This window comes from Benincasa hispida, chromosome 4 (genome assembly GCF_009727055.1).
Source record: "Benincasa hispida cultivar B227 chromosome 4, ASM972705v1, whole genome shotgun sequence".
Classification (NCBI taxonomy): domain Eukaryota; kingdom Viridiplantae; phylum Streptophyta; class Magnoliopsida; order Cucurbitales; family Cucurbitaceae; genus Benincasa; species Benincasa hispida.
The window spans coordinates 67274610-67287879 of record NC_052352.1 but is presented as its reverse complement, the minus strand read 5'-3'; the positions used below and the strand labels follow the sequence as shown (position 1 = coordinate 67287879).

General features: G+C 31.2%; 1 protein-coding gene across 2 annotated transcripts; it reads left to right on the top strand.

Moving 5' to 3' along the window:
- The first annotated feature begins 1230 nt into the window (after positions 1-1230).
- On the top strand, positions 1231-12468 carry LOC120075627 (LEAF RUST 10 DISEASE-RESISTANCE LOCUS RECEPTOR-LIKE PROTEIN KINASE-like 1.2). 2 transcript variants are annotated; one of them, XM_039029196.1, is made up of 4 exons: positions 1231-2239; positions 9561-9608; positions 10383-10730; positions 11383-12468. In XM_039029196.1, exons 1-4 carry the CDS (start codon positions 1456-1458, stop codon positions 12315-12317), a joined length of 2115 nt encoding a protein of 704 aa, XP_038885124.1. In that variant the 5' UTR covers positions 1231-1455; the 3' UTR covers positions 12318-12468. The 2 variants fall into 2 exon arrangements, with proteins under 2 accessions (XP_038885124.1, XP_038885125.1); XM_039029197.1 differs by lacking the exon at positions 1231-2239 and adding an exon at positions 2269-4092.
- The last annotated feature ends 802 nt before the right edge of the window (positions 12469-13270 follow it).

The following is a 13270-nucleotide window of genomic DNA, read 5'->3' as shown; positions in this document are numbered from 1 at the left end:
TTGTTCTGTCACTTTGCATGGTTTGTTGACTTGATTCTATTTCTTGCTTAAAGATATTTCTATTTCTTTATTATTATTTTTTGTTTATTTACTTTTAAGAAAATATTGATGATATACTAAAATCTTATTGAGAAGTTTCAACCAATAGACTCAAAATTGCATTGAGAATGAACCAATCAAGTCATATAAACCCATAAAGGAATTGCAATTCTACATTCTTTTGAGTGCCTCTGAAATCAAATTCAACAACATTTGTTCTTCAATTCAGTTCAATCAATTTCATTGATTCGTTCAATCTTGATTCAAATCAGTAGAAGAATGAATAAAATCAGTTATATTCATGACAAAACCATTTATCAACTTTCACTCGTAATTAATTCTTTAGTCCAATGTTCACACCATAATATTTAAAACAAAAGGAAAAGATTGAATTGACATATTAATTTGAAAGAAATAATCCAAATAGCGTAGTCATGACTTTGTGACTAGAAATAATGATAGAGTAAATCATGGGCCAAAAACCAAGAAAGACAATGCACTATCCCATTCAGATACAAATAAAGGTGATAGAAAAATTTGAATTTTGTTTCACATTTTTCTTTAAAAAAAAAATCATTCTTATTTAGCAAATAAAAAGATGGATATATAAATTATAAAGATTAAATATTTTTGAGATTTTTCTAATTATAAGAATTTTCGAGTTAATAACTATATTATTTATTTGTATAGAATATTTTTCAACATTCTCAATGCCTATATTAATCTAAATTCAAAAACCACACCCAAGAAAAGAAAAGAAAAATCCTCAACTTATAAATAAAAGAAGTAAATAGTCCATCAATCATTAAATGGAGTAAAGAATTATTTTTTTATTTTAAATGATTGATCTAATCTCAACCCCTTAAATAATTAATGATCCGCACTAAAAAAATGAAATCTAACATTCTTCTTACATTAAAATGTATTATGGTATTTTACACAGTATCGCGTCAAGTATAACAATATCTATTGTAGGTTTAATAGAATGGTCATGTCTATGACAATATTCATTCTCCATTCACCGTAATATTCATTTAAAAAGCACAACAAAATGTAAAAAAAATGAAGATCGAAAAAGGATGTGGATCGTGTTAGCGCACAAATTTACGTGGATTAGTTTATTTTTAGAGAGGGATGATTAATGATTTAACAGAAATGTAAAAAAGAAATGGAAAAACAAGGAGAAAGAAAAAGTGTGGAGATGGAAGTGAGTCAAATTTCATGTTTTCAGAAAAAGGAAGAGTCTGAAATGCAGAAGAAAGACCAAAATTATGAAGTCAACTGTGCGTCGACCAGCTTCCAGGTTCCATTTCTACACGACTTCGCTTCAAATTTTGTTTCTCATTCATTCCTATATCATGTTTTCATCTCTAATTTACAAAATTTCACATCATCCATAATCAATCAGTCTCTCCAATGGAGATCAATCCCAGATCGTTTCTGTTTTTTCTTCTTGGCCTCTATTTGCCTTTCTTCCTCCTGCTTATTCTGGCCTCTGCTTATGGTGAATATGACTGGTACTTGAACTGCAAAGATCCGCCAAAGTGCGAGAGTATTCCTCCGAATGGATTTCCTCTCTGGATAAATAATGGAGCAGGGAATTGTTATTATCCTGAGTTCATGAAGGTCGATTGCGAGAGAGAGCCCGCACGCACAACCATAGAAATTTGGGGGGAAAATTACCAACTCCTGGGTTTTAGTATGTACGATCAAATTCTTATAATAGCTGAAATCGACTTTTCAAAAGGATTTTGTTCGCCAAAACGCAATATTTCCTCCAAATCCATCCATGCTTTCATTCCTGCAGTTGACTGCAGGGAACCCCAAATCCCAGACAAACATATTTGTTCAATAACTGATTTTGCCGGCATACCATCTGAAAACAAAAACCTTAAGGCTGATGCATATTGCATAAGTTTATTAGTGCCAATTGCACCATGGTTGTTAGACCATCTTGGTAATCTGTCTACGGTAGCGCAACATATCAAAGCAGAGTTTAACTCAAAATCGAAGGTAGATACTGAAATATGTAGAAGCTGCAATGTTCATGGAAGTGTTTGTGGTTATGACTTGCTTTCGAATCAAACAAGTTGCTACTGCCAATCACAACTGCCTTCTAAAAGGTTTGAAGTCTGCTCTTCATCACCCAATGCTGAAGCGCCAATAAAAGCTCAAGTGCCAAAAAAAGCACCTGCCTCCGGTAAGCACCCAAACTTTGTCCTCAACTCTTCTTGTTTTCTCTTAAAGATTGATGCAAATGCAATGGTTCTATTCTATCTAGGTTTCATCCTGGGAAGTAGTCATTAGTCAACACTGTAAATCTATGATCTATTTGGGGGAAACTAGAGCCAACAAAATTGTAATTTAAAAGGCCATTTCAGAGAAAATACCATTTCCCCTAAATTTTATTCTAAAAAAAAAAAAGGTTCAGAAACAGTTCCAACAAGCCCCTAGATTTTCCCAGAAAAGAATGGGTACTTTTCTAATAACTTCCTCAGTCATGATGGTTATTCTGTCTAGCTTTTCACAGAAAGGACCTCATGCTTCTTAGTAACAATGTCTCTTAGTAATATGATCACACTCAAGAACTACTCTTTATTTTTTCATTTTCCTCCACTGATAAATCTCAACAACATATGTATTTATAGAAGATATCACTATAACATACCTCAAAGTACACCAGAAGAAATCATATTTCTTGAAAGTTAACATATATATAGACACTATTCTGTAGCAACGATGGTACTGCAAATACAGGGTTTAAGTAAGTGATCGATGATGTCAGACCAAGATTTGTGGCGTTCACTTGGTGAGTTAAGTTGAAATGGAGTTTCTAGGTGTGGAGGGGAAATTTTGTACGTTTTAACTTCTTATAATAATCTTTCCATTACAGAAGTTTAGGAGAGTAAAATAAAAAGGACTTTAAAATCTTATTTACTTGTTTAGATAATTTTTTTTTTATCTAGGACGACTAAAAGGCAGGAAGACTTTTTTCTTCGTTTGAGCCCCCTGTCTAGGTAGAGAAAGAGATAGAGGTGTTATGACAAATAGGATTTGGATATTTGTATTTGGACCAAGTTAGTTGAGCTAAACGTTGATTGACTGGCATTGGAAGAGTATCACTTACGGAAGCTTCTCTTTGACATAACTTCACATCCCACGTCGTTAAAGTCCTTCAATGAAATCATCATTCCTGATAAGAAACTAAACTATTACATTCATTCTTCTCTATTTCATAGCTCTGAGTTTACATTCCCCTGTAAAAAAAAAAAAAAATGCCTACCAGTCCCTCTAAAACCGTGCTTCTAGTCTTGACATTCATAGCAACAGTTCTAGTCCAACCACTGATTACTTTATGTGATGATGAGGAGGAGGAGGAGAAATATTTGAACTGCAACTCATCATTGAACTGCCTCAGATATCCAAATCTCGGTTATCCTTTCTGGGGTCCGAATCGGCCTGATTACTGTGGCCATCCAAGTTTTAAGTTGACCTGCGAAGATGAAACTGTAGAAATCGTAATTGAGTCCATCGCCTATCGAGTTCTCGAGATCGACACCAACACACAGATTTTGAAGGTAGCTAGAATAGAGAACAATACTTGTCCACAGTACTTGAAAAACAGCACGTTGGACTCGAATATCTTCTACTACAGCTCAAACACTCAACCCCTAAAGCTACTTTATGACTGTTCATCCTTGCCGCCTAGGCTTCCTGGTCAGTTTAGTTGCAATATAAACAGCAGAAATTATGTTAACCTCATCGTAACACAGAATACCGATAGTGGTATCTTAAACACCATGAGATGCAACCATGTTGTTGATGTTGCAATCTCTCAATCAGAGATGCAAACTCTAAAGAGCAATCCAAGTGGGAAAAATCTAGTAAAAGCTCTGGAATCTGGATTTGAGTTGCAGTGGAGGATAGACAATAGCGTGTGTTACCAGTGTCAAGAATCGGGTGGCCAGTGTGGTTCAGACCCAAGGTTGGGTGAATTCACTTGTTATTGTTTGGATGGAGCTTTTAAAACCACTTGTGGATCAACACCTTCAGGTATGTACCATTCAATGCCCAATCTATACCACAATCCTTTTCAGAGTTTTTCTTTGGAAAACATAGATTCTTCTTCATATAGAATTGGTTCATCCAGAAGATATTCAATCAAGGCTCAAACTTTCTCTTTACCCTATTAGATGTTCAATTCACTTCTCCCAAAAGAGTTTGTAGGGGTTCCTCCACTTCCCATTAATTCTGCAATGAACTTTGAAATGATTTCTTTTCCCTTGGAAATAATCCTGATTTTAGTGGTATGAATGAAGAACATGTTGGTGTTAATAATCAACAAGCGAAAGCAATTTGGATCTTAAGCATTCTAATTCCATTAATTTTAGTAATCAAGCAAGCATGTTTATATCAAGAAAATAGGGTTTCTGAAATATACCTTTGTTGAACTCTTCAAATCTTCAATTCTAGCTAATTTCCTTTGCAACATCTTGTAGACCATCACTTGAGGGTTTCTGAAATATACCTTTGTTGAACTCTTCAAATCTTCAATTCTAGCTAATTTCCTTTGCAACATCTTATAGACCATCACTTGATTTTCTCTACTATCTTCTAGGACCTTAGATTGGATTGTGGGATCCAAAATAAGCGATAATTTGAAGGAAATATTAGAGAGAAAATCTGATTTTTGGTGTTGAAAGCAAAATTCAGAACTTCATCAATTACATGTCCTCTCTTTCAACTTAAATGAATTTGATTGTATCACATTCAGCATGCACCCCAAACTCATCATAGTTTGACACCAAAACCACTACCAATTTGAGTGGATATTTAGGTGGATTAAGTGGGAAAGACCCACTTAATCAATTTTTAGTTTTTAATTTAATTTTCCAAAATCAAATTAAAACAAATCTGATTTGAATTTGAATTTTCATAAAATTCAAAATTTCAAATTAAATAAAATTAATTCAAACAATTAATTTTAATTAAACAATTTAATTAATTAAAATAATTTAATATCCAATATTAAATTATTAAACCCATGTAATTTATATTTAATCAGTATATAATTAATAATCATTCTCCAATTTCATTCAATTTAATAATTAAACATTTAATTATATCGTATATAATTAATAATCCTTTTAAATTGAATTTGAATGTTTCAAATTCTCTCATCACCTTATTTTAAGGTTTGGTCAGTGAACTAGTAGGGGATCTAATGGACCTATCGATCATTAACTCCAAAGATCTTAGATTAATTAGCTAAACTCTTTAAATCGAATTAATCAATATTTGTTAACTATCCAGTCACTCCACTAAAGGTCAAACACTTACCTCACTTTACAAATATTTCAATCAGTAAGTTGGGTCAAAAGTTGTTCTGCAAGGAACAAACCTCTCTACTATCCCTAAAAGTGGGTAGGAGTGAATTCCGTCTTGCACCATATGTCCCCAGATATCTCCCTGGTCACATGCAAATCTAAAGATAATCCCGACGAAACTGAAGTTCATAGTTAAAATTGGTTCATAGTTAATTTAGGATTAAGGTTTGGTCATCAACTTATTTCTTAGTCCGAACTTATACAAGCTCCACAAGATATTTCCACTCGTCGAACGATTCATCACATCGTTTGTACTAAATACAAAGTGGACACTAAGTTTCTTTAGTTTGCGATCCAATTTGAGAACCGTCCTTAAAATTTTCTTTTGGGTTGATATTTTCAAGGGTGTTTTTTCTTTCCCCACCAAACCCTAAAGGAGAAGTCAATACCAGATAACCAACCCCGAAGCTCCAGTAGTACGCACTCTGAATCCCACCACCACAGAACTCAAATCACCAAATGACAAGTGGTTATTTCCAGTTCTACAACAGATTCTTCAAACTCAATATTCTGATATGAATATGAAATTAAATCAATTTTGACTGATATGCTTCGTTTCTTTCCCCGATATCGCATACCGGCTTACAATTAAAACTCGGACACTCAGATCTCTTCCCATTTTCGCTTCTCTCGTGTTCCTCGTCTCTACCCTTCCTGCACTACTGGTCTCAACAAATCTACATTTTCATTTTTTTTTTTTACGATACCTATATTTAATCCTTCAGTTTTCAAAACCTAATTTTTTAGTTTTCAAACTTTTAAGAATAGGTTTAAAATGTTGCTACAGTATTTTTTTTCTCTTATTTTATATTATTATATGATATTTCAAAATACAAAATAAGTTTTAAATAATAACTTTAAAGAGAATATACAATTTTTTTCAACAGCCTTTTTAAATATTCAAAAATATTTACCTTTGTAGCAAAAAAAAAAAAAAAAATTCTAAAAGTACAAACACCTTTGGAATTTTTTTTGCTGAAGTGTAAATATTTTCGGATTTTTCTATTATAAGAATTTTTCTTTTTTCAAAATTATTTTTTAATTTAAAATAATAAAAAAAATCATGGTAGAGACCTTTTAAATCTATTTTTAAAACATAAGGACTATAAAATTATATTTTGAAAATTGAAAAGATATGTTTTAAAAATTTAGGATTAAATGTACCTATGTTTCAAAATTAAAAGTATTTTTTTTTCTTTCCTTTTTTGGGAGAGATTTGGGTCTTCTATGTCAGGTATAGGTTGAAGTAGCGACTACATATTCTATTATGGCCAACAAATTTCTAAAATTTTAAAAATATTCTTAAGCTTCATAAATCTTTGGTAAAAAAATGAGCCTATCTCAACTCATAATAGTAATTTTAGGTTAAAATAACATTTTAATTCTCTATTTTTTTTTTCAATATTAATATTTTCATATATTTTCAATAAATCTTAAATTTAATCTTCAATGCTAATTTATTACTGATTTTTAAAAACTTTTTATTATCTATTAGAATTTTTACTAAAAATTTTGAAAACATATTCACATATTATATTTATTTTCATGAAAATTATTATTATTATTTAACCAAGTTCAATAAAAAAAATTTAACTTTGAGGTACAAAATTTAAGATGTACTAAAAATATATGGACTAAATTTAGACAATTACAAGTATATGGACAAAATTTGAACAAACTTTAGAGTATAGACTAAAATGGTAGTTTAACATTTTGAAAAAAAAAAATCCCCATAATAATTGTAATATTTATTTCGAGTTAGAGATAACAATTCTCTCATTCCAATATCCTAAAAAGAAAAAGTTATAACTTATAAATTATATATTTAATATAGGTCTTGAATAATCCTAATCATTTTTTTAATTTTTAAATTTATTGGACACAATATTAGACTATGATTGTTTTCAAATATAGAAAAATGAATCAAAATTAGCAAAATTTTAGAATCTATGACACTGATAAAAGTCTATCTCTATCTATCATTGATAGATTCTGAAATTTTACTATATTTTGTAAATATTTTCATTAGCTTTGTCATTTGAAATAATTTTCCTAAATTATATATTTAATATAGATCTTGAACAATCCTAATCATTTTTTTAATTCTTAAATTTATTAGACACGATATTGTGATTTTGAACTTTCAATTTTATGCTTAACAAAATTATCTTGTCCTGATTTTTTTTTTTTTTTATGTCGATTGAGTTGTTTTTACTTTTGCTCTTACCTAATTGATTTTGAGTTTAACAAATATATTAATTTTAAAAATGATCTAATAATTTTATTTAAAACGAAAAATTATCTAATAAGTTAGGAAACCCTTTTTAAGACAATAGTTGGAAACTATAAGATATTCTAAAGGCAACAGATCTATTGTCCACAAAAAAAGGGTAAAAAATCTATTAAATAAAATTAAAGAGTTCAAATGCTTAGTCCATCTAAATATAGTTTAATTTGTAAATATATATGATCCATCAAATTGTCAAGGTCAAATCTCTAAAATAATAATAAAAATAAATATTTATTTATTCAACACTTCTTAAACTTGGATAGCATATTTGACTATCTTTGAAATTTTTAGGATCTATGGATTTTAAAATTAATGTTACTTTTGAGGGAGAAAAGAAACCAATATATTTTTTTCCATTGAATTATAGAAGGAGAAAATTTTGAAAAATATCAAAAAGGTCCGCAAAACTATATACCAACAAAGTGGTGGAATTAAAACATTTTAAGAGCTGTTTGGGACAAGGTGTGGAGTGGAGTTATAAAGTTTGAAACAGTTGTGGAATCTGGAGGATTCTAAAGTGGTGGAAGGAGTTTTTCTATGTTTTTTTAGTCATCAAGCTCACGAACTTTTTGAACCAAATGAAGTGTGGAGTTCAACTCCACCTACTTGCCAAACCGATGCCAAAAGATTCACGTAGTTCTAATTAGTAAATTGGTCACAGAAACAGGAGCTTTAATCAATTCTCATGGATGCATAACCTTGAAGGGTTTTTTTTTTCTCTCTTTTTTCTGAAAAAAAATTCAATAACCAGCGAAGTCACACACTTCTCATTAATTAGAGAGGCGAGCCAATCAGTGAAAGAGTCATCCCACACAAAAATAGCTAGATTTGAAGCAAGGTGGGCAGTAGGAGTTTCATCTTTTCTCTTACTGCTCGAGATAGTTTATGTGTTTATGTCATTTGAGTTATGTTTATATTGGTCAATATGACAAATTTTGAATATGGAGATTTGGATCTCCGTTATCTCAGAGTTTATGCCAATTATCACCTTTGGCTCAAGGATAAACATGTTAATTCATTTGCAATTGCATAAATTAGTCCATGTTTGGTAACTATTTTTATTTATTATTTTTATTGTTTTTTTTAAAATAAAGCCTATATATACTATTTCCATCCATTGATTTCTATACTTTGTTGTTACATTTTAAGAGTATTTTCAAAATTCAAGCCAAATTTTGAAAGTTATAAAAAATAGTTTTTGTTTTTGGAATTTGACTAAGAATTCAAATGTTTACCTACCAAGTATGAAAACTATGATTAAGAATTATGTGAAACAAACATAATTTCCAAAAATTAAAAATAAAAAAGCAAATGATCACTTAATGAAGCTTAATTATCAATTGCTTTAACAATAGTAATTAAGTTACTGATGGCTTTCTTGAACTGTATAATTTAAATCAACAATAAGTGTATGTCTTAGAGTGTTTGAAACCCTAAGTTGAGTTATGAAACTGAAATTAATATGTTGGAGTTGAGAAGTCCGTGTTTGGGGTATAAAGTTATGAAGATGAAGTTGTTTGATATATGTACAAAAGAGAGGAAGAGGGGAAGATAAAGTTTTTCCTCAATAAATGTGCAAACTTCAATAATGTGTACTATTGAAGTTAATGGAGTTTAGTTATTTAACAATTAACACCCACTTACGAAGTTGGTGAGCCAAACACCCTATTAACATCAAACTATCCCTAGGTTGATTAAAAAAATAAATAAATAAAAGAGAGAGATCATTTTTGTTTGTTTCCCACCGTTGTTAGCCATCAACATATTATCTTTCCTTATGTGTTAATTCTTTGTGAACTTGTGTTTGAACTGATATTATTTCTTGGTCTTGTTAAAATTTGCAGACGAGTCAAGGAACTCCAAGAAAGAAACAGCGACTCGCCTTATCATTGGTAAGTTCAACTACCTATCTCCTTCTTAACCTCCCCTCAAAAGGAACCAGTGCTTTTTTTCCATTGATCGTAATGTTATCTATCTATCTATATATACAAAAACTGTCTCCTTTACACATTACAACATGTCAAAATCATATCTTGATCCCTCAAACTATAACCTTATTTTTATTTTTTTTTTCCAAAGCTTTTAAATATTCTACTTCAGTCTCTAAACTTAGGCATAAAAACATTACTTCAGTCCGAATAATATATTTAATAGGAAATAGACATAGATACTAGGGGTACGCAACAATTGGTCGGAGTCGGTTTCCGACCAAACCACCACCGAACCGACTATGGTTGGTTTAGTAAATGTTTAGACCAATCTTGACAGGAGTATAAACCGACCTTAGGTTGGTTTTATTCGTCAACTTTTTTTTTTTTTAACAAAAGTGTCATTTGGATTTTTCCCAAACCGATGCCGAACGAGCCCTTCCTCTTTTCTGACTGACCATCTTTGATTAGGTCGGTTTTGGTCAATCTGCTCGGTTTTTTGGTCTATCATGCTCACTCTTAATAGATACGTTTTTATTCATTTATCTTCTAAATAGATGTCTACTGTGATAACATTTGGAGCCATATATATATATTGAAAAGTTGAGATACTAAAGCATAATATCAAGAGCAAAAAATGAAATTAATATGAAAGTTTGAAGATTAAAAAGCAAGAAAAAAACAGGGCTTTTGCAGTTTTTTTATGGAAAACATTATTGTTTATTTCTATATGATTAGGTGTTTCAATTGGAGGAGCATGTTTGGTTGCAACAATTATAGGATGCTGCATCTTTTTTTGTTTTCGAAAAAAGAAGCAATATGCGATTGGATCTGTAAGCAAAGAAGCTGGCCCTTCTCCTCCTGTTTCTTATCCTATTTCAAACAAAGATTTGCGTCCTCCTCCTCTTTTAAACTCCTTTCAGAGTCAGAGCATTCCTTCTTATCCCTCTTCCAAATCTGATCTTGAGACACCTACCACCAACCATGATATTCAAGTATTCAATTATGCTGAACTCGAAAAAGCTACCGATAATTTTAACCGTTCTCGAGAGCTTGGCGATGGAGGATTTGGCACTGTTTACTATGGTATGAAACTACTATCATCTTTGTTATGATATTTTTAAAGATATTGCAAGTGCTAGGTTAAATTACTCTTATAATATAGAAGAACATGTTAGTTCTTAGTCCTAACTTTCTTCAGAAAAGTCGAACACCTAAGGTTGTTTACACATAATGCATAATGTTATGAACATTTTTCAAATGTCAAATTAGAAGTTTTGTTCCTAAGCTTACTTTTACTTTTAGGAGTATGTTTATTAAGTTGTTGGACTTTAATAAGCTTCTAGTATGTCTTTGAACTTGAAGTTTCAAGTTGTTTTTATCTAGTTTATGACTTTTAAAAATGTTATAATAAGCATTTGAACTTTTAATCTTCAGTCTAGTACATAGGTCTAATCTCAGTTTAAGTAATGAAGTTAATAGTAGATATAGAGGGACCTATTAGGCACACAATCAAAATCTATAAGAAACATTTTAAAATGATACAAGAACCAAACTAAAATTACCTAAATTCTATGAACTTATTCGAAACATTTTAAAGTATAGAAATTTACATATTACAACATTTTGTCACTTCTAGGAAAATTGAACAAGGGACAAAAAGTTTGAGCAAACTCTACATGAATTTATGTTTCTCTGTCTTCAAAAGTTTGATTGACTGTGCTTTGTGTGTAATCAGGGAAGCTTGTTGATGGGCGCGAAGTTGCTGTGAAGCGTTTATATGAACATAATTGCAAACGTGTGGAACAGTTCATGAATGAAGTGGACATTCTTGCTCATTTACAACACAAGAACCTTGTCAAACTCTATGGCTGCACCTCCAGATTTAGCCAAGGCCTTCTCCTTGTCTATGAATACATTCCCAATGGAACTGTAGCTGACCATCTCCACGGATCTCGGATGAAGCTTGGTTTGCTCAGTTGGCCAATTCGGCTGCGAATCGCCATTGAAACAGCAAATGCACTCATGTACCTCCATCGCTCGGAGATCATCCATCGCGATGTCAAAACCAATAACATCCTCCTTGATGAGAACTTCACTGTCAAAGTGGCTGATTTTGGCCTTTCAAGGCTATTCCCTACTAATGTAACTCACGTGTCCACTGCCCCACAAGGCACACCAGGCTATGTTGATCCTGAGTACTACCTATGTTATCAACTCACTACAAAGAGCGACGTATACAGCTTTGGAGTGGTTTTGATTGAGCTTATATCGTCACTAAGAGCAGTTGACACAGATAGAAAACGACAGGATATCAACTTGAGCAATATGGCAGTGAGTAAAATACAAAGTCGGGCATTGAATGAGTTGATCGATCCAAAGCTCGGTTTCAACGAGAATCATGAATTTATGAGTGAGGCAACATCAGTTGCGGAATTGGCTTTTCGCTGCCTTCAACAGGAAAGGGACTTGAGGCCTACAATAGAAGAAGTGGTGGAGGAACTACGGAAGATTGAGAATGACAAATCCAGTTCCGAGATGGCTAAAGTTGTCGATATAGGAGTCGTTGGAGACGATATCGAGCTTGTAAAGAGAACACCACCATCATTTTCGCCTAAATCTGTCATAGCTGACAACTGGGTTAGCAGCTCTTCCATCACAAAATCCTTGTGAATTGAGATTTATGCTTCTTTTTGCGTCTTCTTATGGCCTTATACTCTGATAGCATATTGTGTATGATTTGTATGAGTAGTTTGTGTATAGTAGACACTGTAATTTGCCCTCTTTTATATATACATAGCCTTCATTTTGATAAGAGATTAAACTTTGATTTGTCTTTAAATTACTATAGATGCAATCATCTTGTCACTAAAATTAAAGTTACACATTTAATATTCTAGCTCTTTAGACTGTGTTTATTTAATCTCTAAACTTTAAATGTGTCTATTAAGTTTTTAAGCTTTAAAAAACATTTCTATTATGTTCTTAAACTTTCAATTTTCTGTCTAACAAAATCTTAGTCTATTTAATTCTTTTAAACTCATATAAATTAGATACAAAATTGAAATTTTAAATTCGTTATAAGGCACAAAATTCAATACATGCTCAACATAATAGTTGGCTTAGAATTGACTTGTTATAATTGATACAAAATTTAATATTTTAGGATTTATTTGACAAATCTAAAGTTTAGCAGGATCTCTATAGACCTCTTACTGCGGTACCATTTTAAATCACCGATTGACCAAAAAACTTAAATTAATGGGTGAAGGTAAATTTAATCTTATATCATTTAACAGTTTAAGAGCATATTATATACAAAATGAAAAAATAATAACAATACAGTTTTTGCATTTTTTTTACATGTTGAACTTTGGTTTTTGATGAAGCCTCTATAACTTTCGTTTGTAAGAATTTAGTCTTTAAACTTTATATGTAACAATTTAGTTCATCTAGTACTTTAAAATTTGCAGCATTTTAGTCTCTATCATAAAAATTAATGTTAAGATTTAATTAAATTTCTTGCATAAATAGATCAATAAGCCAATTAAAGGTCTAATAGGTTAAGCTACAAAGTTCTAAATCGTTAAATAATAAAAATCAAACTTCAATTTTGATGAAAATTT

What these genes read in the sequence shown, in the direction of transcription:
- LOC120075627 (XM_039029196.1), top strand. Translation starts at nt 1,456, where the DNA reads ATGGAGATCAATCCCAGATCGTTTCTGTTTTTTCTTCTTGGCCTCTAT. An exon ending in AAAAAAAGCACCTGCCTCCG is followed by an intron (nt 2,240 to 9,560) that starts GTAAGCACCCAA and finishes TAAAATTTGCAG; the next exon opens with ACGAGTCAAGGAACTCCAAG. An exon ending in AGCGACTCGCCTTATCATTG is followed by an intron (nt 9,609 to 10,382) that starts GTAAGTTCAACT and finishes CTATATGATTAG; the next exon opens with GTGTTTCAATTGGAGGAGCA.